The 25,899-nt window shown below is 56.8% G+C and overlaps 2 protein-coding genes across 2 annotated transcripts in view; one reads left to right on the forward strand and one right to left on the reverse strand.

Moving 5' to 3' along the window:
- Positions 1-18,315: 18,315 nt before the first annotated feature.
- Positions 18,316-21,751, reverse strand: CBLN1 (cerebellin 1 precursor). Its single transcript, XM_054570238.1, has 3 exons — positions 21,471-21,751; positions 21,200-21,319; positions 18,316-19,898 (listed from the first exon to the last, which is right to left on the reverse strand). The coding sequence occupies exons 1-3, from the start codon at positions 21,732-21,734 to the stop codon at positions 19,701-19,703; spliced, it is 582 nt and encodes a 193-aa protein (XP_054426213.1). The 5' UTR covers positions 21,735-21,751; the 3' UTR covers positions 18,316-19,700.
- A 659-nt stretch (positions 21,752-22,410) lies between these two features.
- Positions 22,411-25,899, forward strand: part of CUNH16orf78 (chromosome unknown C16orf78 homolog) — a 67,272-nt gene continuing 63,783 nt past the window's right edge. The window contains exon 1 of the mRNA XM_054570273.1: positions 22,411-22,491. The gene's annotated coding sequence lies outside the window, so the exon portion shown is untranslated. The remainder of the gene's footprint in view (positions 22,492-25,899) is intronic.

Below are 25,899 nucleotides of genomic sequence, written 5' to 3' on the forward strand. Positions count from 1 at the left end.
TGAGCTGCCAATCCTAGTGCCTAAGCTGGAGAGGTGGTCCTGTTGGGAGAGAGCTGTCTACAGGCCCAGGCAATCGATCAAACCCTCCAAGTCTTCCCACGTCCTACAAGGCCTGACGGCCAGCCCCTGCCTCTCCTTCTGTCCCCCACTCATTCCAACCCAGGTGGAATGATGTGGGACTGAAGACACACCCAGAGCCCCCATTTCCACAGATCTGCATTGCCGTGCCCTGAGCAAGGTCCCCAGCCCCCTATCCCTCCCCCGCCAGACCCCCACACACCCTCCAAGCCTTAGTTCGAGGGCCACCTCCTCCAGGTAGCCTTCTTGCTTGCTTTTCCCGATGACTTGAGCACAGCGTGGGGATTTTTGCTTTCTTCTCCATTTCTCCACTAGACTGCACGAGGTGTTCAAGAGGAAAGCGAGCGTTTAATTTCTACCCTCATCCTCACCAGGGGCAGGGGGCCTGGTACGCGGCAGGTGTTCCGGAGGCATTGGCTGCACGGGCTCAGGAACAGAGAGACTGAGGGCACCTGGAATAGCGGTTAGAGCTTGGGTTTTGGATCTGGCCGCCTGGGTTCTGTATCCTGCGTCTGTAACTACGAATAGTTAGACCCTGATAAATTTCCTAACTGTGCTTCAGCTTCCCCACCCATAAAATGGGCATCATGACAGGGCTGTCAGGGGATGACGTGGCCTAATGTGCGTAGAAATATTTCCATAGCGGCCAGTAAGCACTACCTGGCCCGTTGGCCACAATTATGACATCAGACCCACTCTCTGCCTGGCCCACGCCACAAGAAAAGAAACAGGAAGCGACCCCACTTGCCCTTTGGGTCCTGAGCCAAGGCCTTCTCTGGGGCCCGAACTCCCCCGATGTGGGCTGAGTGGACTTTATTTACAAGGGCCCAGTTAATCAAGCCCATCTAATGTAAATGTGCTTCTCATTATGCTAATGCAAGCGCTACGCATGCAAATCCGTAAGCATTTGCATGGCTAATGCAACAGTGCTTGTCCATCCTGTTCTGGTGCTATTTACTATCTAGTTTTTATGACTTATGGATTTCCAACCCTTTAAATTTATATCAGCGCCGTGACATATCTGCAAGCAGCGACAGTTTTACGAGCACTAAAAAAGCTGCAACACACCACCACTAAATACTAATGACATAAATGGTAGCTGTAATGGCCCCCATTTTTATTACAATACCAAACCTCAATATATTGCAATTACTTCTGCACTCAAACCACACCAAGCCACACTGTACAGGAGCCAGCTCAGCGAGGGGGATGTGACCAGCAGCAGAGTCCCCGGGTCAAGCCAGGCGAGTGCTGAGCAGCTGAGGTCAGCAGCCGCAGCAGGAATGTCCTCCCAGGGTCCCCTGGGCCCTCGGGCCGGACAGTTGCTGAGGCAGGTCTCCCCGCCTCAGGTGCCGCTTAGAGATGGTCCAGTGGTTGGTACTGCTGCTGCCTGCCATCCCCGGGCCAAGGAAGAAGGACGTGGCGGGAAAGGCATCAGGACTCCTGGCCCCCTCCTGAGTCCCTAACCTGCTGTGTGACCCCAAGCAGGTCCCTGCCCTCCGGGAGCCTCACGCTCTCCGTGGGGAGGGGTGGGACGGCATTCTGGGACTGACGCTGTGGAAAATTCAAGCCCGAGAGGGAACCATTAATTTTCTCCAGAATGAAAATATCTCCACCAGGACATTTTTATGCCCAGTTTTATAAGTTCTGATTTTTCACCTTAAAATAATAACACCTTGAATTTATTTTATGGCGCTTTTCATCTCAAACTCTTTTCTGTCTGTTAGGGCGTTAATTCTCAGCATCCCCGGAGGGGTGAGCCAAAGAGAGATTGTCCTTCCCGCTGTGCAGTGGGGAAACTGAGGCCCTGCCAAAGTAAAAGGGCGCATGCAAGGGCTCATAACACATCGGGGGGCCCATGTCAGGAGTAAAACCCAGGCCTGTGGCAGCAGCTTCCCACTGGGCTGCGTCCACCTCTCCAGGCGTTACCCCTTCTGGACTCTGTGAGTGACAGGGACACTTTCTCAGGACAGTGAGAGGAGCAGAGAGAGGCGCCTTGAACCAGCCCCTCCTTGGATGCCTCAAACTCCACCCCTGAACCGTACCCTCCCCTGCCCCTCCCCCTCCCCCACCGAGAGGTAGCCCCCTAAGCAGCCACCCATCCCCAGCCTCTCGGTGTAGACTCGTTTCCAGGATTACCTTTCCCAGGGACAATAGTTAACGGGCCGCTCAGGCCGGGGGTGGGGGCCGGGGGCAGTTGCAGGTGCAGCAGTGAGGTACGCAGGGCCGTCTCCTGGGAGCGCGGGGCCTGGATGGGGGTCCTAGGCCGTCAGAGAACAGCCATGGAATGGGCTTAAGGAAAAAAAAAGAAAGGCCAGGGAGGAGACACGCCTGGTCTCAGTCCTGCTCTCGTCGGCCCTGAGGCCGCTCCCTCCTGTCCGGGTGAGGCTGAGTCCCCTCCGCCCAGCCCAGCGCCTGGGGCAGAGAAGACGCTGGGCCTGGGTCTGCTGAGCAGCATTTTCGACACAGACGGAAGGGGACAGGGAAAGTCCGACTCATCTCCGGCCAAATATCTTAGACATTTCAAAATCCCCTGCAGGAGTCAATAGGACATTGGGGAAACAGCCCGGTTAAATTTGGGTAAAAAACAGACGATTAAAGTGGCGCAGAGCCCCCAAGTATGATCCCTCCGCAAACAAGTGCTCAGCCCAGCACCCACACGGGCTTGGTGGGACTTGAACCGTATCCCTCCGAGGTCTGACGTTCCTCCGTGAAAGAGCCACCTCCTCAGGTGTGGCGTCGTTCCCTGGGACTACCGCAGGGGACTGGGGCAGACTTCTCCATCACTTGGGACTTTGGCAGGCAGCAAAAGTAAACCCAGTCCACGTGGCTTAAACAGAATGGGAATCATCCTGTAAGTGACAAGTGCATGGGTCCCAGCGTTTGCAGGCACAGTAGGGGCTTCCCTCTGTTTGCTCAGACACACGGTTCTCCACGTTGCTGTGATCGTCATCAATAACGCCTGCTGGCAGTCTCAGAACAGACAGCCTCTCACTTCTCATTGGCTCCAGTGGGACCACGGGAATATCCCTGAACCAATCGCTACGTCCAGAAGGGCTTCAAGCTCTGATTGGTCAGGCCAAAGTCACATGGCTGGGGGCCCAGGGGAAACTGGTTTCACCCCGAGCCCGCAGGCCAGGCGTGGAGGAGGAGCCAAGGGGCGCGTCTCTACCTGAAAACTGAGGGCTGTTACAAAAGGTAGAGAGAGTGGATGGTTGGCTGGTGAAAGCGCAACCAATGTCCACTCGGACGAAACGAGGCGAGTTCGCGGGGGTGACTCCCCAAGGGTAGGAGGAGGCCCTGCAGGGCGGGCCTGGGCGGGCCCCAAGTGCTCTCCCTGCTCCGCTCACCTCGACTCTCGAAGAATTCACAGACCCAGCTCAAAATTCACCTCCTGGACTTCTGGTTCCAGCTCTGACCCGTAAAGAGCTTATTCGTTGTCGCCCCCACCCTGACAACAAGAAAAGAGGGAAACAAACTGAAAACCAGTGAATCTCCCTGAACCTATTAAAGAACTGCGCCTGGGGGGCAAGCTGGTATCCCAGCCTCAGGAGAGAGGGAAACACGGGCAGGTGAGCTCGCTCCGAGCAGAAGCGGCCGGAACACAGGCCAGGGGGACACTGAAGTGGCACTTGTGGCACATTGCTGGGGGGTGGGTGAGGACTGGCTCGAGAGTGAGAAGCTCAGGGGGCCCCGTCGTGCCGGGACCCCACACGTGTGTGCGTTTTGCCTCCAGGAGCCCCGCTGGGTTTTCACGGTCAAAAGCCATGACAAATCCCTCATATCTCTGGCAAAGAGAGGGCAAAAGTAACATGTTGAAATATGTCCAGTGTATTCTCCATAACAAAGGTCTATTCTCCAGTTAAAATAATTGTACCAGAGCTTTATCTTACAGAGGCAGAAAAGCAATTATGCCCCCTCTAGCCTCCCTCCTTCTCCTACGGCAGCCGGGGAAGGAAGAGAAGAAATGCTTGTGAAGGTCATAGCTCAGGGACAAAGGCCACAGAAACACTGAGTTTCAGTCACAAGGCTGCAGAACGCCACCTCTCCCTCACACCGTACAACCATCACAACAGCGCTCCAGGATAATGTTAGTGGCTTACGGCTGAGAGGGCTACAAGATTCAGGTTCTACCTAAGAAGGAGATTTCAGGAAAATCCAAAGAGAAGAGTAGAGATAATAACAAGGACGCTAGAAAATTTGAAAGCCCATGGCACCTATGCCAACATTGAACACTGACCAACACTTAGCCAGATAAATATACAGCCTCACACCAAAGGCCTACTGAACTCAGTTTTTATTACCCAACATAATCATGCCTGGCTTGTGACGAAATATCATAAGATGTCATAAAAGGCAAGAAGAGAAAAAGCAAGTATCAGCACTCAGCCTCAGATACTCAGATACAACACAGGTTTTGGAATCATTAGACAAAAAATTTTAAATAACTATAATTAGTATCTGAAGGTCCTTAACGGAAAAAAAGGCAGAATATACAAGAACAGCTGGGTAATATAAGGGGAAAGATGGAAACTCTAAGAAAGAGTCAAAAGGAGATGCTAGAGGTAAAAACATTGTAACAGAAATGAAGAATGACTTTGATCGACTCATCGATAGATTGAATGTGAATGAGGAAAGAACTGGTGAGCTTGAAGATATGTCAATGGAAATTTTCAAAACTAAAATACAAAGAGGAAAAAATAAGACCAAAAATAACAGAATATCCAAGAACAGCTGAACAATTTCAAAATATTTAACATACATGTAATTGGACTACCAAAAGGCAAATAAAGAGGGAATGAAGCAGAAAAATACTTGAAGTAAAAACTGGTTGAGAACTTTTCCAAAATGAATAACAAGCACCAAAATCTAGGAAAGTTTGGAGGCACACCAAGCAGGATAAATACACAAAACTCTACACCTAGAAATATCATATTTAAACTTCAGGAACTCATAGGCAGGGAAAATCTTGAAAGAAACCAAAGACAAACAAACATCTTAAATATAGGGAAGCAAGGGTAAGAATTACAATAGACTCCTCACCAGAAACCCTGCAAGCAACAAGAGTGAAGAGAAATATTTAATACTGAAAGAAAAATCTCACCAACCTAGAATTCTACATCCAGTAAAATCATCCTTCAAAAGTGAGGAGGAAATAAAGGCTTTCTCAGACCAACAAAAACAAGAGAAGTCAGTGCCGATAGGCCTGCTCTGCAAGAAATGCCAAAAGAAATTCTTCAGAAGCAGGAAAATCATATAGGTTAGAAACTCAGAGCTACATGATAAAAGGGAAAGCATCAGAGAAGGAATAAATAAAGGTACATGTTCTTAATCTAATAAATAAGTGTTCAATATGGTTAGAGAATGTGGATAAATGAAATCAGTGACAGCAATTTTAGAGGCAGTGAGTGGGCAGAATGGGGAATATTCTGCTCCAAGGTAACAGCTCTACCTGTGCAGCGGTGTAGTGTTATTTGCAAGTAGATTTAGACCAGTTGTCAGTGTATATTCCAAACCCTAAGAAAAACACTATTTTTTTAAAGGGGGGGAATAAAAAGGGACATAATTGATATGCAAAGGGAGGTGAGAAAATAAAATCATATAAAATGTTTAATTAAAACCAGAGAAGGCAGAAGGGGTAAAATAATGAGTGCAAAGAATAGAAAACCATTACAGACTGTAAAACCAAAGGCAAAGAGAACTCCACACGCACCCTGCACACTACTTGATAAAGTGATTCCCTCCAGGGGAACTGCAGGTTAACAGTTCTGAAGCCGCTGCACAGGTACCCTGGAAGTGAGTAACTAGCTGTATGGATATTGGACGGTTTCTCACTGTTAGAGTAGAAATTTGCAGAGAAGCAAGGGGAGGAGAGCAGGACGGCCGAGTGGTAAGAGATTTGAGGTGCGGGCATCAGTACGAACCCACGTTCAGTTTACTGTAGGCGCAGGTGCCTGCATCTGGGAATCCTTACAGACATGGCTGCTGTCCCTACACACGTTCCCTTGTCCTGCCAACTGAGAGGCCCCCGAAGCAGTGACGCCTGGCAGCAGTGAGCACACCTGGTGCCCACATCTTGGTTTCTAACACCACTCTCAAAATTGTTGATTCTAGAACCAGGGCCGGAAATGTCCAAGATGAACCTCAAGCATCTTGCGGTGCCAAAAAAAAGTGAGGAAGTTAAAAAAAAAACTTACATTGAAAGGTCCGTGTCAGAGAGACAAGAGCCAACTGAAAGAGCTTCTTCTAATGACCAAAGTTAGAACAGCTTGAGCAAAAAGAAAAAAATATATAAGTATATTGGATTATAACCCACGCTATAAAATAAATACTCATGAGTCTGATAGAAATAAATGATTGAATAAATAGGTAAATGTGAGAGAAGAGACAAATTTCTCTTGCAGAGAAATTACAAATAATTCATGTTGACACATACTCAGCTCGCAGGGAGAACTCCCCATTCCTAAGATGTGAGCGGCACATATTAGCCTCCAAAGAATGCAGTGCAGAAAGGGGAGAGAGACCACCTTGGCCTTGGAGACCACGGCCAGGCGACTCAGGCCAGCATCAGCAGTGACAAATCATGTGGGTGGCAGGGGGCCTCGGTACAGTGTCAGGGAAAATGCACTTCTTGGGTCTTCCTCCCCCAAACCCATAACTCTTCTCTAATTATGAGAAAAACATTAGATGCATCCCAATAAAAGCACATTCCACAAAACTGTCAAAGTGATCAAACCTCAGAGACATCCTGAGACTCCGTCACAGCCAAGAGGAGTCTGAGGAGCCGTGACGACTGTCGCGTGATGCAGCGTTCTGGATGGGGTCCCGGAACTGAAGAGAGCATTAGACAAAGGAAATCTGAAGGAAGCGTGGATGTTAGTTAATAATAACGTTTTAATATCAGGTTGTGGATGGTACTATACAAATGGAGGGTGTGAGTAATAGGGACACCGCGTCAGGGGCTATGGGGGAATTCCCTGTGCAATCTTCTCCCAAAGCCCTTCTGAAAAATTAAGTCTATTAAAAACAAAACAAAGTCACCTCCTCCCTGAAGCCCTCTACCTCCTCCAAGAGCCCATGGGACTGGCACCTCCCCCCTCCTGGGCTGGACCACGTTTCCGTGCCTAGCCCCGCCCCCATCTCCGAAGCCTCCTCAGGCACCAGCCTTGTCATCCTTGTCTTTGTAACCCTGTCATCCTGTGAAAAAAGAGAACCGCATCTTCTGAGAACTGTTGTGAAGACAGTAGCCTGTGCTTGCATGCAGATGTTCTGGTCTGTTCCAGAAACAGCCTGTCTTATTGCCTCTCGCTGTCCCGGGAGACACTGCTGTCGGCCTTAAAGGCCCCGAGTGGCCCGTGGACCTGCTCGCTTTTCAGAGGCGGGGTACACACCGGTCACTCCAGGACAAAGCCCCGGGCCCGGAGGCCTGTCGCGGCCCCTCCCCTCTCGCCCAGCCACCCTGTCTCCTCCAGGCTCAGGAGCCTCCTTGGCCTCCAGGGCATCAGCTGCGGAGAGCCAGGAAGGTAGCTGTAGCCGGGGCTGTTTTCCCTGCCTGAAGCGGTGAAGTGGCTCTATTTTTAAAGCCCTTGGTGGCTGTCTGTCTTGCTCAGAGGGTGGCTGGTGCTCCAGGACCCGGCTCAGGACAAACACTGCATCTTTTTGCTCTCTCCTCCCTCCTCTGCTTTTATGCGGTCGCCTATACCATCCTCCCCCTGTTCCTGTCGGAGGGGGGCAGGCTCGTAATTCTTCCAGGGAAGGCTCTAGAAAGAAGGAAATTAAGTTCAACCTGAGTGTCAGGCCTGGCTTGTGTGTGTGCCGGGGGAAGGTGAGAGGAGCTAACTGCGCCGCCTTCTGAGCCTCAGTGGTCTCCCTGTTGTCTCCGCCCCCCCCCCACCCTCACCGCCCCGCCCCGTGACGCAGCCCCTTCTGGACCGTAGCCTTGATGAGGAGGCTGCAGGAGCTGATGTGAGGGGAGGCTCAGCTACCAGAAGCCGACCACAGCAGCAGCCTCAGGACGAGAGACTTAACTGCGAGGCACACACCACGCACGACAGCAACAACCACCATTAAGTGTTTGTAACAGGGCAGCTGTCCTAGGAGGCTTCCCCCGCAGCCGGTTCGTCTCTGCTCAGGGCTCTTGACCTACCTTCACACCTGGGAGGCCAAGTTTATCTGTGAAGCTCAGATCCGGCTCCTGGCCTCTAGATGTGATATCTCGCCATCTATTTGTCAGGGACACATGAGGGCTCCAAGGAACCTCAAATGCAACGTGTCCCAAACTGACCTCACGACCCTCCCCACCACCCTGGGAGCGGCAGTAGTGACCGTCTGCAGCATAACCAGAAATCCAGGAGACACCAGAGGGACCCCCCCGCCTCACCTTTCCCTCACCTCTGCATTCGGGTCCATCACTGATGCTAAGGACCAGAATGTCACGATCTACCTGCTCTGCAGCCTCCCTGTCCCTGCCACAGTCCTGGCTGCCTTTATCCCTGAGCCTGACAGCTGCTGCAGCCTTGTCACTGGACCGCCAGCTCCCAGTCCTGTCCCCCTCCAGGCCCCTCTCCTCCCAGCAGCCAGCCTGACCCCTATTCCTCCCCAACCCCCATGTTCACACAGGTCCATAGTCTGCACGTGCCGTCCCACCTGCCGGGTGTGCCCTTCTCGGCCCCAGCCTCGGCCTGGCCCGTTCCCAGTCACACTCCAAATCTCAGCTCGAGGCCGGACCCCTCCCAACTCATGGTTTGCTCTGCGGGCAGTTGCTGCGCAGCCCTCGTTGCAGCGACTAGGCCGCTCTGCTGCTCTGCGTGCGACGGGACGAGGGTGTGGCTATGCCTCCCCCGCAGGGTGCCTCTGCAAGCTGTAACTCTGGCTCCTGGAACCGAACCTGGCTGCTGTTAGGGGCTCTGTGATTGTTTCTCACAAATGAATGGATCCTCCCAATGAAGTAGGTTTTTATTATCCCTTTTTCTGTACAGCTCAGAGTTCAGGGACACTTTCAACTTACCGAGGTCGCACAACTTTCAGAGGGGAAATTGAGCAAGGTCAAGTTGCCCCTAAAGCCAGTGCTTTGATTGCTATTTCTGACCTGTCCCTCTGGGTGCACTGGATGTGTGAGCCAGGAAGTGCCTGAGGCATCTTTCCTCCTGACCAGGCTCCACTCACACTGGGGAGAGGTGACAAACACACATTCTTCACCCCTGATGCTTTAATGAAGGGGACTTCACTCTCTGCCTTCACAAGGGTGATCAGACTCAGGCCTGACTAATCAGAGCCTGCATTGCCTTTTCGTAAATACTGATTTAGAGATTGACAAAGAATCTCTTCAGGGCCAATGAGAAACCATGAGAGTTTTGCAAAGACTTTTGGGATAGAGGATCTAAAGTGGAGACAATGAAAGGGTTGGAGCTTCTGCAGCTACAATGTGACTGTGAGGAATGAAAAAATCTGAACACAGAGAGAGGGAGAGAGGGACTACGTACTTGTGATCAAATTATGTCTGACCACTGGTAAATTCTCTCCCCACTAAAAAAAATTGCAAGGCAATACAAAATACCTGTGGACTGGTTTTGGGGAATAAGTGTGGTATATACATGGCCCTATGTCATTGCTACTCAAGTGTGGTCTGTGTACTCAGCACATGGAAGTTTGCAAAGACTATTAGAATTATAAGCATTATTAGGCCATTAGGGATTTGTGCTCTTCCTTGGGTGGGGGGAGATATCTTTGTGATATAATTAAATAAGAAGCCAGGGCACATGGGCATTGGCACAAATTGTTGTGGGAGCAATAATGACAAACAGTGTTCACTGCGCACGTCCTGTGTCCTTCCCACTAACTGTCTCATAGGTATTAGCTCATTAACCTTCCCAGAATGAGACAGCATTGCTCATCCCACTGTGTGACAGACAGGGAAACCACAGCTCAGAGATATGACGCCCCTCACTTCAAGTCACACAGCCAGGAAGCAGCTGTGCTGGAGGGACATCTGTTGCTTCTGGTCACCGCACGTGCGTTCCCCCTTCTCTGGTGCCAGCCGCCCCCAGGTCAGGCTGCCTCTTCCCACCCCCACCCTCAACCTGGCCCTGCGCCTGGCCCATCAGTTCAGGTCAGCTCTCGATCACGAAGTCTGCTTCTGGGAGTGCACCTGACTCAGGTCGCTCCGGCATCCATCAGCTCTGGGTTTGGGGGGATTTTCTTCTGGAGCTGTGGTGAGAAACTAGGCAGGCAAAATGTGGGTCTGCTGGAGCCGAGGCACCGCCACTGGGGCCGGGGAAGCGAATCCAGACGGGGAACGAGGCAGCCGCATGCGCTTGCGGAAGCGCCCTGGCTCAGCCACGCCTGCATCCCATCCTCCTTGGATGCTTTGGCTGCGGGAGTCAAAGCGTTCTTTGGGGAAGCTGGTGCTGAGGCCGGTTTGAGTTGAGTTCCCCGAGCCCCGATCACTGTATAGTGACAAAGGCAGCCCTCAAAACCAGCTCCGCTTGAGTCAAAGCCTGTTCTTCACCTTATGAAGGAGGGTGACACCCAAAGTCCACGAGCATTGACTTGGACGTCGAGGATGTCCCAGTGGAGTGGGAGGGCGAAGCAGGTGAAGCCGACCGCTAGGCCCCTCCTCCTCGCTCGTTCCTGACCGGGCTCCACACCCCGCCCCCTCAGCCGGCCCCTCCCTGCGTGGGTTCTTCTGCCGGACTGGGGCGCAGGGCTCGTGCCGGGCCTGTAGGCAGCCAGTGAGCTGGGCACTGCTGAATCAGTGTTTGACTGACAACTCGGCTACCTGGCGATTTCCACGGTGGATGCTCTGCAATCTGAGGACACGTGTCTTTTCTCAACAACCTTCGAGTCGCTTCGCTACCATTTCTGCCCCCGTGCAGCCTTCTCCCACCTTGGGGAGTCAAGAAGCTGCCTTCTGGGTCCTGCACAGGCTCCTACAACGCTGACCCCGCCCTCTGGCCCCACCTCATGGCCCGCCTTTGCCCCAAGCACAGGTATCGTTCCAGAAACGGCATCCGGGCTGCTTTTCCCCTCTCCTCCAGACCGAGGTCCCTGTTGCCCCAGTTCTCTTGTTTGTGCTTGCTTGTTGCAGAAAAACTTCAGTGGAAGAATGCAGTAATTCACAGCTCACTTCAGCTTTCCCTAGCCCACGGCACAGTTAGCTGAATGAAGCGATTTTAGCAACAGATATTAACAAGCAAGAGAGCCATCCCCTGGGCCTGTGGAGACTCATTGTCCACCCCTTCCCTTGACCGCGTGGCTTCCCGTTGGACAGATGTGGCTCCTGATGGCTGACATGTTCAATGGCTCCCCTGAGCTCCTGAGGAGAGGGACGCATGGGACGATGGACCGACGTGCTCTGATGAGCAGAAGCCCCGTGCTCTGGGGAACACAATCGGGTGGCTGGTTGGCCACTCAGTCATTCATAGATGACTCAAGCCCCTACCATTTCAGGCTCTGTTCTAAATTCTGGGGACAAAGTGACACCCCGGACAGGGGGAGGGGGAGAGACAGTGAAGAAGCAAACAGATGAATGAGCTCCTGGGGGCAGCGTAGCTGGAGCTCAACTGGTACTATGTCCGAGTGGCCCAGTGTCACAGGGAGAGATGGGGGTGGCCTGCTGGCACCTGAAGGGAAGGAAACAGCCACAGAAAGTGCCAGGGAGGGGAGAGGATCCCTCACCCCCAGAGGCTGAGCATGTGCAAGGGTTCTGAGGAGGAGAGAGCTTGGAATAGCCCAGGAACTGATAAAAATCCGGAATGAGCCACTCTGCACTAGGGGAAAGCCATAGAAGGTGCGCTGCTAGCGGTCAGCAGGCGCCAGGTCACTGGGTGGTTTAGAGCAGAGGGTTCTCGGGTTGGTTTACATTTGAGAGGCTCACTCGGGCTCCTGGTGGGGGACGGGACAAATTTGGAGGAGCCAAAAGAAGACTCACATCCCAGCTCCGAGAGCCAGTCACCAGAAGGCTTTTTCTGTGGCCTGGGGCTAGAAAGCAGGATTCCAGGGACAATTTTAAACTGGAAACAGACATGAAGACCTCCAGCTACTGCCCAGAGAATCTTGCATTTCATAGGCTCCTAGCTGGTATGGGACCCTAGAGGTCACGCGTGGCTTTGCTCCCAGGGGAACGGGCTCACCTCTGCCCTCTGCCTGGACCGCAACGTCTCATGACAGACAGGGACACACTTAGACAACCCAGGGAAAGGGCTCCAAACTTCGCAGCCTCAAAGAGCACCGCCGTCACTCATATTGACGTGGGAGATTATTTAGGCCCACCGGCTGGCGAACCTGCCAAGCAGGTTCCCACGTGGGAAGCCTGGGGAGCCCAGAGGAGAAGGCAGAAAAGCGCCAGACAGGCAGATGCCACGTGACGGATGAGCTGTGAGCCCGCACCCACAGCCCGATTGGTATTGCCGACGCGCCCTCTCCCCCGGCACCTTCAGAATAAGTAAACAATCCATCTACCTGAAATGAACTCCAAAAAGAGGGGAAGAGGCGGAGAGAGAGAGCATTTGGAACATTGCTGAGGCCTAAATGGACCAACTTTGATCAAGATGAGCTCGTCAAATAGCAGGCTTCTCATCAGCTGCATTTTAATTCCTTATCTGGAGCCGCTCGGTCACCACACAGCCATCTGAACTGCTCAGCGGAAGTACACATCGGGGAGTTTATTTTTGAGACTCTCCAAATACAAAGGAGAGTCTATCCAACCCAGGATCTGGGCAGAGCACACGGCTTCCTTTCAAATGAGGAAGAAAGAGATGCCCAGTGGCCTCTCTTTGTCAGGAAGTCCCTCTTCCCCCTTTGAAAGTGTCCCTGACAGTCCACAGGCATTGCTGATGACGGTCGGCAGGCCCTTGGAGCCTCTCTGGAGGAAGCGGGCTGCTGCTGGCTGGCAGAGCCTTCGAGAGAGCTCTGCGGGGCTGAACTCCCCGCGGGGCATTGGCCTGCGGAAGGAAGGGCCTTTGGGGAATCCTAGCTTGCCTTTAGGCGGTTCCGCTTCTGCTGTCTGCAGCAGAACCCAAAGCTGCAAAGGGACTTCAGGGGTTGTTCTGTTTTCTTCTAGAACACCACTCCAGGGACCCCAGGCACGGCTGGCCACAGGCCCGGGTGTGCCCATGGGCCCAGGCACTGTGTGGCTACCATCAGCAGGGGCTGCAACCCCACCCGCAGCCACAGGCCTCAGGGCTGGATGCTGCACCCCACCAACCAATCAGCCAGCGCTGAATCACGTACGGGCTGCTGGGGGAAGGGTGGGTAGTCCTACCCTTTAAGGAAAATAAAGTGGGGTCCCTGCCTCTAAGGAGCTGACTGTTTCAGGGCGAGGGTGGAAGGCGGCAAGCAGCGTGCAAGGAGCACTACGATTCGACTCCATTGTTCTAAAGCAACCGTGGCTGCTGGGCGGGGGGTGGGGGGGGGCAGGGCGGACTGGAATCCGAGCCTGCATCCCAGAATCCCCTGTCCAGGGCATCCCCAAGTCCTGTCATTCCTCTTCCAGTCCTTCCAGAAAGGCTCTGGGGGCAACTCTCCTCCAGGAATTGCCTGGGCACTGAGAAGGGGGCTGTGACAAGGCCAACGACCCGGCAGACGCCTCTGTGGCGTTCCCCGTCGGTGGGAGGGGTGGCCAGGCAGATGCTCTTGCAATGCGGCCAGCCACCCGGCCACCTGCCTGCCCACCGACTCGTGTGCGCTCACTCGTTCATCCGGGGAAACCCTGGCAGAGCTTCTGCCAGTTCCGCGCTGTGCCTGGCGCTACACACAGGCGGGGAGAGGCTCTTAGCGCCCCGCAGCCCCGCAGCGGGGTCAGGCTGGGACCTGAACAGGAGAGGTCGGGGGTCCACAGAGGCCGAGGCCCTGATGGGTGGGGGGAAGAGAGGCCTTGCAGACAGACCAGCAGAGTTCAAGAGAAGGGCAGGAGGTCAGAGGGGAGCCTGCTTGGGTCAGGCAGGGAGTGATCCCTGGTCCTTCCTCGTCCTTGCTGCTCTTTTCCCCTGACTTCTTCCCAGCTTAGCAGGATGAACAAAGGCTTCCCACGGCTCTGGGCTGTGGCCACACAGAGAAAGCCCTCTCTTGGCAACAGGGAAGCTCTCCTTCCTGACTTCAGCTGCCTCCTGCCCGTTGCCAGAAGGGCAGGCAGCGGGAAGACCTGGCCGCAGATCGAACGCCAGCCCCGCACACCTAGCTGCATCTGATCAGCTTCTCCCTTGCTGCCTCTGCTCCCTCCTCTCCACAGGCCCAGGCTGGGGCTTCCTGGGGACAGGCTGAGCACAGAATGACATGGAAAGAGGAGAGAGCAGGAACAGGTGCCTGGGAAGGTAGGCCTGCCTTGGCGGGGGCTGGAGGCTGGCGCTGGGAGCTCTTCCGAGCCAGCGCTCCCGGCAGCCGTGGGGGCAGGGGACACACTGAGCAGTCCAGGAAGTTCCCCTGAAGGGCAGGCTCTCCGGCCAGGCCCACGTCCGGCAGCCATGCCAGGCGCAGTTTGGCTTCACCATGACGCAATCACAGGACACCTGCCCTGTGCCAGGCGCCCCGGGAGGCACTGGGCCAAGCAAGATGAGGAGGTGACCGCTCCTGCCTTGGAGGGGCTCGCTCTCTGAAGGGACGCAGACGGGGCTCACGCCCTAAGGGAGGACTTGCACTCAGAAACCACTCGCCCCCAAGGGCCCACGGCAGTATGTGAGCAACAGGGACGGACAGGAGACGTGCTTCGGGGTAAAATCCCCTGCTCTCTTGACTGGCTGGAGGGGGGTGGGAAGGTGGGTGTTGGGGGAGGGGGGAAGAAAGGCCGCAGGACCCTCTTCCAAATTCCGCCTTTCCCTTGCTCTGTGTCCCTCCCTCTCTCTGGTTTCAGTTTTCCCATCTGTTACATGTCCCCTTGTGTCCTGCTTCTGTGAGAGTGGGATGGCCAGGTGTCCACTGCTCCTTCCGGGTGCGACTGTTTATTCAGCACCTACTCTGTGTCAGGCAGCGCTGAGCCCTTTTCGTACCTTCCAGCACCACCTGCGCAACCACCCTGCTGTGCAGGCATTGGTGCCCCCATTTGGGGTGTGAGCCAACCGAGGCTGGGAGAGAGTGTGCTGTACCTTTAAGGCGGCCCTGCGCAGCAATCCAAGGACCTCTGTGATTGCCCCGGGGACTCTCTCCTCCCCCAGGAAGTGGCTCAGAGGCCGGTGAGCTGGCTCTCCCTCTGGCTTGGCCTCCTGCGTGAGGGCACCGCTGCCCCTCCGGAGCAGGGGACAGTTTTCCCCCTTTTGTTAAAAAACCAGCGGTGGTGACCGGGACTGGACCACCGGGGGAAGCTGGGAGGGGCGCAGGGACCGGAGAGGGGCCGGCTTGGACTCTGGGTCACCTTGATGAGAGGAGGCCAACTAGAGGAAGCCCTGCACACCTTCCAGCCCGGCCCAGCCCTCGCATTTGGGGACAGAGCAGCCACGGGTGGCACACCATGCCAGAACCCCAGTGTATGTGGCGCCTGGTGCCTCTGGGTCTCTCCACTCCCCTCTGCATCCGCAGAGGCCTCAGGCCCCAGCCCAGCACCCCAGCACCCCAGCCCCTCCACGGAAGCATCCTGCCTCCTCGCCCCGCCCCACCCTGCATTCTCCCCCATCACTGCCCCTTCAAGGCAACAGCTAAGGAACGGGTGCGGCTGTCTCTCCGGCTGGGTCATTTTGCTCTCATTAGGGGCCCTTCCTCCACGCGGCCAGCACCCGCGCTCCTGCTCCAGCCCGGCCGAAGGTGGAAGCTGCGGCGAGGGAGCCAGCCAGCTGGGGGCCCGTGCGACCCGCGCTGCTCCGCAGAGAGCACACCACAGTGACCGGCTCCGTGTCAAGGATCCAGTGCTGGCCCAGCGGCACCGGAAGCGCAATGCGCCTCTTGGAAAACCCAGGCCTAGAACTCAGGTCTGGGCTCCTTGAGTCCTAGAAACCTCCCAGATTTCCTCCCACACCACCCCACCCCCACCCCCACCCGCTGGATACAACCACGAACAGAGCCTCTGCCCTCAGAGAACTGGTGAGAGGAGGCAGTGTGGTAAGAGAGACCATGCTTCAAAGAGGCAGGCCCGGAAGGGGTGACCACGATTCCTCTCAGAAGTGAGGAAGGCTTCCTGGAGGAGGTGACACTCGCAATTGAGGCAGGAGAAAAGGAAGTAACCAAGGCGACCTGGGCAGGGGGGCAGTCTTTCAGACCAAGGGCGAGGCTGAGTGAGGGGCGGTCCTGGGACCCCTAAAGGCTCTATTCTGGCCGGGGTTATCCGAGGTGAAAGCAGGAGGCCAGGCCCAGACCCAGGAGGGCCTGGAGGGTTCTAAATACTAACGGAAGCCACCGTGAGGTGCAGGTTTCAGAGCGCCCCTTTTCCTCTCTCCCTCCCAATATCCAAGGCACCGGCTGGAGTCGCCGGTGACCTCCCAGCCGGAGCACAGCTTCCAGATGACAGTTGCCTAGCCCGCCTCCGCAGAGGCACCCCCGCCCCGCCTTCGTCCCGCCTGAGGGAGGCGGCCCAGCCACTCCGGGCTGGGCCCCAGAGGGGCCTCTAAGCTCTGGGTCCCTGGAAAGAGCCCCGCCCAGGCTAAGGAGAAGCTCAGGCCTGAGGGCAAGGGCAGACTGAGGGTGGAGAACCCCCACCTCCCCACGCCCTCGGGGCCAGGAGTGCCGGCTTAGCGCTTCTGAGCACTTGCTGGTGTGGGCAGCCGCTGCCTGTGGAACCCACTGCCGCGCAGAGACGCCTCGCCCCATGGTGGGGGGAGGGGAGGAGCTGGGGAAAGCAGCGCCTGTGCTGACCACCAGGCAGGACCCGTTTCCCAGAGGAGGCAGCCTGTTAGTTGGGTGGCTTAGATCCCCAGAAAGATTAGGATTTTGCAAAGCAGAGGAGAGACATGGAAGAGTCGACTGGAGGCAAAGAAACAGCAGGGGCAGAGGCATGAAGACAGTAACGGGAGAAGGGGAGAAGGGTCGCTGGAATGGAAGAGGGAAGGGACTGGCGAGCAGAGGGAGGGGCTGGAACCGGGGTGAGGGTTGACCAGTGCCCGGATCAGAGCCTTAGGAAGGTAGGGCCTGCCCCCGGGAGGGGCCGGCTGGAGCCAGAGCAGAATCAAGCGATAACCTTCCCCTCTGTCCCACGTGGGGCCCCTGGGCCCCACTCTGCATTCGCCTCCCAGGTGTCTGAGCAGGGCCTCCGAGGGGCGCTTCGGCGCAGGCTCCCCTGGGCCTTTGGCCCAGGCTCAGGCCCAGCGCTCAGGGGCTGGACCCGCATGGGTGGCTGCCAGGACTCGCTCAACCCTGGCAGAAGAACGGACCCCAAGGCAGGGGTCAGAGGACAGCTGGGACCGCGGAGCAGGGGGAGTCTTGGAGATGTTTTGATCCCACTCTGTCTTCGTACACACGGTCAGGGAGAGGGGACTTGTCACAGCCACCCAGGAGGGGCACAGCCTGGACAGCCACCCAGCTGACCCCTCCTCAGGGAGAAGGGTGACCACCCACCTGCAGTGGGGGGCTCCCAGCGCGATCCCTGCACAGCTTCCTTGGGTGGTGGGCCAGAGTCCCACCGCGGAGAGCACCTGCGATGAGTACCAGCCAGGGGAACGTGGCTGCAGCTGGCGCGGGCGGCAGAGCGGCTGGGTCGAGCCAGTTTGGCTGCTGCCCCTCCAGTTCTCCCCGCCTCTCCTCCCACCCGAAGAACGTGGGGGAAATATTGTTAAGTCCCTCTTTGTAAAAAGAATCGTTGTAGAAATAAAGTCCTCTAGAGCCCCTCTGCCACCTCACCTCGGCTTCCCTGGCAACTGACTTGCGGGGAGGGGAGCGGAGAGGCGGGGAGACAAAAGCACTCGGGTCCGAAGTCCCCACCGGTCCCCCCAGGCTGGCCGCTGGGGCCGCGGAGCGGAGCGGAGCGCGGTGGAGCGCGGCGCCGGCTGAGGATGCACGCGGAGGAGACACGGCCTGAGTTGCAAGGGCGGCCGCTGGCTGGTGAATCAATCAGAGGAACCGCAGGAATAAACTGAGACACGTCGCGTATTATGCTATTATTCATGTCCCCTTCTCCCCACCCTCCACGAGATCATTACATTGACCCCTGAACATTGGGCCAGGAAAAAAAAGCCTCTAAAAAGACCACAACCAGAGGGTCCCATTCAGGCCAAGCCTCCCACGCGGGGACTCTCCGTGGCCCACCCCCTTTCCCGCGCGCCCCACCTCCCCCCCATTGCCAAAGCGACTGGATCAGACTTCCAGACTTAAAACGATGTCGTTTATTTCAATTTTGCTTTCACATTATGTTCCGATACAATCAAAACTCCTGGACGAACCTCTTGATCACAAGTCCCGCGATGAGCGCCCGTCCTGGGCGCCTGGGGATACGGAGGGCAGACCCGGGATTCGGGGCGGTGGCACGAAAGCGCTGCTTCGGGGACCGAGGCGTACGCGGCGGTAGACACCCGGGGCCAGAAGCGTAGGGAGCGCGCCGCTCCGGGCAGACTGATTCCGGCTCCTCTAATTGGGATTATTCCTGATGCATGTGGACTTCGAAAACCCCAAACTTTGCTTCCAGGCGGCACCGCCGCCTGGCCTAGTGAGATTTCGGTGAATTTTCTTACGTTTGCGCCACAGCCGGGAGCCCCGGCGAGTGCGGGGCGGGCCCCAGGCCTGGCGAAGGCCGCAGCGCCGGCGACTTGGCTCGGGTCGCATGCGGCCCGTCTCGCACGCTCGGGACCTCGCCCTTTCACATCCGGGCCCTCGGACCTCGCCGCTGCGTAAGATGCGGAGTTTAGAAAGCGGTTTCAGAAAAATAAAAGTCCCACTTCAACTTTATTGGATTAAAGCAAATGTAAATCTTGGCTATTCACATGTATTTTACAGAGGACGAGGAAGCGTCCGGGGCAACCTCCTGGCGGTTGTTATTGGAGCCACGGAACACGAGGGCATCGACAAGCGTCAGAACATCAAGCAGCCTTGGATTTCACGATCACTCCGAGTAGGACATAGAAATACGGAAACACGGCCAGTTTCCACTGGGAAGAGTTCGTCGTGTACAAATGATAAATATTTTTATATATATTTTAAACCAGTCACCACTAAGGTGCATCCTTTCTCTGCTAACAAGCAGCCAAGGACACAAAGTATCTTCAGCGAATTAACTCTTGAGCGGTGTTTTAAGGAGAGCCAATACTTGCCAAATTAAAACTACCTCCCCCATCAAAATAAAAATAAAAATTTACCCCCTGTCGACTAAAGTGGGGGGAAGGGCGTGTTAGATTTCAGCAGGGGACCTCAGAGGAAGATATTTCACATTATACAGTGAAATACAAAGTTTCTTTTCTATAAATCGTAGGGAACATGAACTTGGGGCAAGAAACAATGGCAAGGCCGTCTCTCTTCATTACTGCAACTGGGGCAGGGGAGGTGAGCTTATTTTCGGAAATGGGAGTGCGCAGAGCTAAGTGGAATTTACTTCTCATGGATACAGGGACAGCGTGGTCCGACCTCCTGAGCGCACACCTTTCCCCGCGACACAGCGGGGAGCGCGTGGGAAGTTTCAAGTCCTGCCGCTTTCCCGTCCTCTAGGCGTCAGCCTCTTCCTCCTTCCCCTCCGGCCTCGGCCCTCTCCCTGCCTCCGCCTCAGATTGGAGACGAGCGGGTCAGAGCGGAAACACGAGGAATCCGGAGAAGGTCGAGTACTTCCAGCCCCCCATCAAGTTCCCCCGCTCCAGCTTGAGGTACGCTCTGTCGCCTTTCTCCATCTGGATTAGGACTCCGTTGCTGGCGGCCTCCCGGGTCACGTCCTGGTCTCCGGCGAAAGCTGAGATCACCGGCCACCCGTTTAGCATAAGGCTCACCTGAGGAAGAGAAAGGCCCGCTTCAGAGTTGCGACCCAGGCGGTACGGAAGCGGCCGTGGAGACGCGAACCGTCGCAGCTCGGCTCGCACCCAGGAGGCCTGGGAGCGTAGGGAGGGGGGGGGGCGGGGAGAATCGGGGCTTTGCGGATTACTGCCGGGGGTCTAGTGGGGGCAAAAGGTGCCCGTCTGGGTGAGAGGGTGGATGTGCCCCGTAACCGGGTCACCTTCATTCCTTGAGCAGCCCCACGAATCCCTCTTTCATCCAGTTTACGGAATCCTTTGGTGGCTTACGCGCCCCAAGACCCTAGTTCCCTCCCCTCCCCCCCACTCCTAAGGCTCCAGTGGAAACTCGGACGACTCTGCTCTTGGCGCTTCTGGGAAAACAAACAAACAAAAAAAAACCCTGGTTCCTCCTGGCCCTCGCTGCCTGGCTGGACACACTGGAGACGGTGGAGAAGCCGCGCAAGGCTTTTTGGCTGAACAGAAACCTCATGCAGAGCCGCGTTCTGCGCTTCATCCCAAACCCCAGGCTCCATCCCCGTCAGGCTCCAGCCGCTCTCGCCATCCACCGCTGGGCTTTGCCCTTGCGGTGGCCTCGGCAGCCAAAGGCCCCGCGCGCGCCCTCTTCCCAGCCGCGCGGTCCACCTTCCCTCCCAGCCCAAAGGAACCCTAGACAGCTTTGGGAACCTGGGGAGCCGGAGAGAGCTGGCTGGGACCGGACCGAAGCCAGGAGGGAGTGGCGCTACGCCCCTGCGCTTTTCTCCACCCTTCACCCGCTAGGGCTTGGCGCGACGCTGCTCCTTCCAAAACCCAGAGCGGGCCCGCAAAGGCGCGCCGGAGGCCCCCTGAGCACGGCGCTGAAAGCCCGCGCAAAGGCGTCTCGCCTAGGCCACTGGCAGGCTTCGCAGCGGGAACACGGGTTCGGGGATACGGGCCGTGCTGTGCTACAGGCGGGGGTCAGGGAGATCTTACTGAAGCGCGAACCGTCTGCGATGCTAACAGCTACCTCTCCGGGAAATCCCTGGAGTCTCGTAGCAAAGCGTGAGAACCTCTTTGGAGGAGCCCAGAAGGCAGAGAGGGAAGCTCTGCCTTTGGGGAGGGGGCTAGGTCCCAGGGGCAGACGCCAGGGGAAGCAAGGGACAGCCCAAGCCACCGACGGACGAGGCCCTGCTGTGCGTCCTTCTAAGCAGCCCGGGCACATGTAGCTGCCCCTTCTACCTCCCACCCCCATACGGGCCCCTCACTCTAGCGGCTAGGAGCCCCCTCCCGGGGCCAGGCCGGCCCCTGAAGTGGCGGCTAACCTGGATGGTCTGTCTGTTGTAGACTTTTACCACGTGGAAGTTAAAACTGTAGATGCCTTTGCGCGGGGCGATGAAAGTGCTGCGTTCTGAATCAAAGTTGTTCCCGATGTTCACTAGTACCTACAACGAGAGGGGGGCGAAAGGGAGTAGGCGAGAGCCGACCCGACCTCCTGCCGCGCGCGCCTCCGCAGAGACCTTGGAGAATATCGGGCATCCACCTTTTCCACCTCTCCCCTACTCCCTACCAGTTCCATCCGCATGGAGCACTCACCTGGTCGAAGTAGATGATCATGGTGCGGTTACTCATCTCGGACGGCTCGTGGTTAGTGCTTCTGATGGCAGAGAAAGCCACCTTGGCGCTGCCCGAGCGCACAGAGATGCCCAGAGCTGTGCCCGTGGGATCGGACGTGGGGTTGGAGTCGCACACCACCAGGCACTTGCCCTCCAGCACGATGGGCTCCGTCTCATTCTGCCCCCGGGCCGGGCCCGCCAGCCACACCGCCCCAAGCAGCAGCAGCTCCACGACGCCCAGCATCGCGCCGCCGGCGCCCACCCCGCCCCCCACCCCGGGGGCTGCCTGCGCCAGCCGCCCCCCCGCCCCAGCCCCGCTCGGGAGCCCCCTCCTCAACCCCGTGCGCAGGTCCGCCGACACCGCTCTGGACACTCCTGTTCTTCCTTGCACTCCCGGGCAGGCGTGCCCCCCGCGAGATGCTCCCGGAGCCCCGCCCGGGCCTCAGGGGAGCCGCGGCTGCCCAGCCGCACTTGGATGCATAGCCGCTGCCGCTCGGTCCTCGCTGCTTCCGCTGCTTCCTGCCCGCACCCGCCGCTGGCGCCGCCGCCGCCGCTCTGAATTATTGATGCAGCCGCCGCTGCAGCCGGAGCGGGCGGAGAGCGCGCGCCGGGCACAAAGGCGCGGACCGCCGCCTGGCCCCGCCCCCGTCACCTCCCTGCCCGCCTCCCTCTACAGCCCCGCCCCGGCCCCGGCCGAGGCTCCACCCCTTAGCCAATCCTGGCGCGCCGCGCTCCCTGCCGGGCCAATGGCGACGCTGTCCGCGCGCGGCCACCTGACCCCGGGCGCCGATGTTATTAGGCGCGGCGAGGCGGGCGGCGCGCGGCAGCAGGGTTGGGCTCTGGCCCGGAGTCGACTGAGGGAGCGAGGGCCGGGGCCGCGCGCGGGCGCGCGCGCGTGCCTGCCCCACCCGCTGCGGCCGCTTACTCTCTCGCCTGCCGCCTCCCGCCGTGGTCTTCTTCGGCCCTCAGCCATTTCTCCCGCCTCCCTCTTCGGCCCGCAGGTAGGCGGTGCGCGCGCCCTGTGTCGGGAGAAGAATCGCAGAGGCGTGCGGCGCCCGATGTGGGCGCGCGGGGCAGAGAGGAGCGCCCCCCAGCGGGCGCGGGCGCGAGGGGCAGCCGGCGTGCGGATGAACTTGGGTTTGCGGGCTAACCGGGCGACCGATTGCAGGGCGCTTGCGTGCAAGGCGGGGCGGGGCGGGGCGTGCGCGGTGGCTCCGGGGGAGGCGCACGTGCTGCCGCCCGGAGCGGGCTTGGCTGGGACTCGAGGGAGGTGTCTCCGCGCTCACCTTCCCCGGCCCAGAGCCACGAGGATGGGGCTGGACCCGACGCTCTCGTCCGCCTCCTCGAGCGCCTGCTCTGCGGGCCGCGGAGTCGGGGTCGAGCCTGCATTCGTTCATTCGTTGGTTCAGTTATCCAGGCCAGATTACTGAACACGCACGAAGTGCTAGGCACTGGGGCGGGCGCTGAGGGTGCGGCAGTGGGCAAAATCAGACGAGGCCTGCCCTCGTGCTCCCCGCAGGCCAGTGAAGGCAGTAACAAGTACACTGGCGTGGCGCGCAGGCTCACTTGCCAGATACCATTTTCTCTTGCACTAACACTGTATACTTTGCATCATTATTTTTTATGTTGTATGCACTTTTATAGCATGTCTTACCCCCGGGTACCTGCGCATCTTTACCTTGAGTGTTTTTCAAGGGTAATTTTGACCCTGAGTGAAATTTTGCGTCAGGCATTGATTTGGAACTTTACACATACACACGTCGTCACAAACGTGAATGTAAAAATACAGCTGTGCTGGGTGGCAGGAGAGAGGAGCAACCGAGGTGGGAAGAGGAAACCTGGGGTGAGGGAAGGCGGAGAGCTGGAGGATGAACGCGGGCACTTAACGCGGTGGAGGGGAGAGTGAGTGGACCTCTCAGCCAAGTCCAAAGCAAAAGCGCCGGCTTGGGACCCAAACTGAGGCTGGCTGGGATGTTGCCCGCCCGCGCCCGTGGCGCTCTGGTCGCGGCCGGGCGACCTTGAACCTGAGGGCTCAGCCGAGCCAGCGCAGAGGTGTGACTGGCGGCGGCCAGGCGCGAGCCCGGGGATCCGGAGAGATGTGGGGCGGGGAAGGTCTGCACCTCTTTTCGTCCTCCGGGCGTCTGTCGCCCCCTAGGGTACGCTGGGCCCCGAGCCCGGAGACCTGCCTTGCAATCGCCAGCAGCTACGCCTTTCTGCTCTCAACCCCCTTTGTTACTTTGAGACTTTGATAGGTTTTTTAAAGAGTTACCTGAGGGGTCCCTATCTCTGACTCCGCCCGCGGTTCGCCGTCGGGAGGCCCGCTGCGGGTCGCTGGGTTTGGCCCGGAGAAAGGGAGGGGAAGGGGGACAGCCGGGAATTTTACATTTAATTAAAATCACACAAAAATATTTTTCAACTCATCTCTGAGACATCTCCATCCAGAAAGCGTTGCCAGCTGCGATTACACCTAATGTGAGAGCATGAACTAATTTAAGAGGCGAAAGCTGAGTAATGAGGCTACACCCGGCGCGGCCAAGGCTGGCGGCTCTAACCCGAGAGGGCACCTGGAGAGACCCGCCCGGAGCCAGCGGCGCGCTCTCAGGGCTGGGGCTGTGCACAGCCTGGCATTTCAGATATTTCCTGAGACCCCCTCCCCACAAAGCCTGTTTCCGTGGAGCTCACCAGCAGGCCTGAGATGACACAGGGGGCGAGGGTGGCCAGCCCCCTCCTCTTCTCTCCGTAGTGAGGCCCCGCAGGGCAGTGCGGGAGCCTGGCCTGCTGTGTGTATGCCAGTGTCCTTCATCCTGTGTTTCCAGCGTCAGCCCCTCTGCGGCCCAGACCTGCCATTCTAAGGGCCTGCTGGACCTCTTGGCTAATACTCGTAAATTCCACAAGTATGTGTAGCTGGCCCGCACACTGTCTCCTTCCTTCCTTCCTTCCTTCCTTCCTTCCTTCTCTTTTTCAGCAGTAGCAGCTGCACCCAGCTAGGGACCCCTTCGCACACCCCGCCTCCCCCTGCCCTCCCCACCACCATCTAACTTGACTGCATCTCTGTGTCCCATTGTTTGAGTCCGTCTTATAGCACCACCTGTTTGGGGTTCACCATCTCTGATCTGGGCTCTTTCAAGAGCCTGCTAATTTATCATCCGGGCCTTATTGCAAGGACCCCCTCCTGGCTGCTCTGGACCCTGTGTATCCTTTCATTTGGCGGATATCTAGTGAGTGCCCGGAGATATGTATGTAACCTTCCATCCCATGGAAGTGAGACCTCCCGACTACCATATTTCAGATTGACACCCCCCGCCGGCATGCTTCATCTCTCTTTTGCATAGTATGTGTTCAAAAAATAATAGATGTGCCTTTAATGTTGAGAGATCTGTGTTTTCCCAAACGGCAAGGCTTCCGTGAGATGGCGCGTACCAGGAGGAAAACCCATTAGAAACCCTAAAGGCAGTCCCGTTTATTTTTAGCGTTGCCATGTTGTTAGACTCAGGGTTCTTTAAGCTGCAAGTGACGAAACCAAACCAATTCAAACTGGCTTACTAAGAACTTTATTTGGTTGATGCAAAAAGCCCGTGGGTAGGTCTTACCAATTAAAGGATGGCTGGCTCCATCAGTCAAGGTTATTGGGATCTCTTTTCTGGTCTGGGCTTCCTTTTCAAACAGGTTGTTTCTACGTGATAGCTCCTAGAAGCTGCTACCAGCCTACTCCTAGCAAGAAAGCAAGAGCTTCCCCCGCCCGCCCCCACCCCGAGCTTCAGGGCGGTCCTTACAGGGGCGCTCAGAGGCACTTGCCCCTCTCTGAGCAAATTCTGCTGCCTGAGCTTGGATCCAGGTATCTTTTCCTGGAAAGGGGTATGGCGGTACCTCCGGACTAGGGAAGTTCCCCCAAAGGAACGTCGGAGAAGGGATGCCCGGTAGGCACAACACAGGTCTCCCTTAGTCCTGCTCAAAGGACCAGCGGCCATAGGGCTCGCCCCGGAGAGCGGTGTTGAAGAGGGACGCGGTAGCCGAGCAGTAGGTGTGGGTTCCCCTTGGTGCTTTTGGGGCTTCAGGGCCTCAGCCAAACATGAAATCAGATACTGTCAACATGGATGTCGCGGAAGGGTCAGCTCTACAATCTGAATGTACTTCCAATGGTGGGACTCTGGAGGTACAGGAATTGTAGCATTCTATTGTAAATGGCTTCTTTCCTTTGTAAAACAAATGGGAAAAAAAATGGACAGCATTTTGTTGGAACTGATTTTTTTTTTCTTTTCATTTTTGGGGCTCCTGGAAAGGTGAAAATTTTCTTTCTTTGTGGCTAGGGACCTGAAATTCCTCATTATTTGTCAGTTAATGAAAACAAATGAAAATTTGAGGAAGTCTGAAAAATAAAGGATTGAGTTCAGCCATTTCTGAAATTTAAG

Source organism: Pteronotus mesoamericanus, unplaced genomic scaffold, assembly GCF_021234165.1.
Source record: "Pteronotus mesoamericanus isolate MK-2021 breed Mesoamerican mustached bat unplaced genomic scaffold, CSHL_Meso_final contig_202, whole genome shotgun sequence".
In the NCBI taxonomy this organism is placed as follows: domain Eukaryota; kingdom Metazoa; phylum Chordata; class Mammalia; order Chiroptera; family Mormoopidae; genus Pteronotus; species Pteronotus mesoamericanus.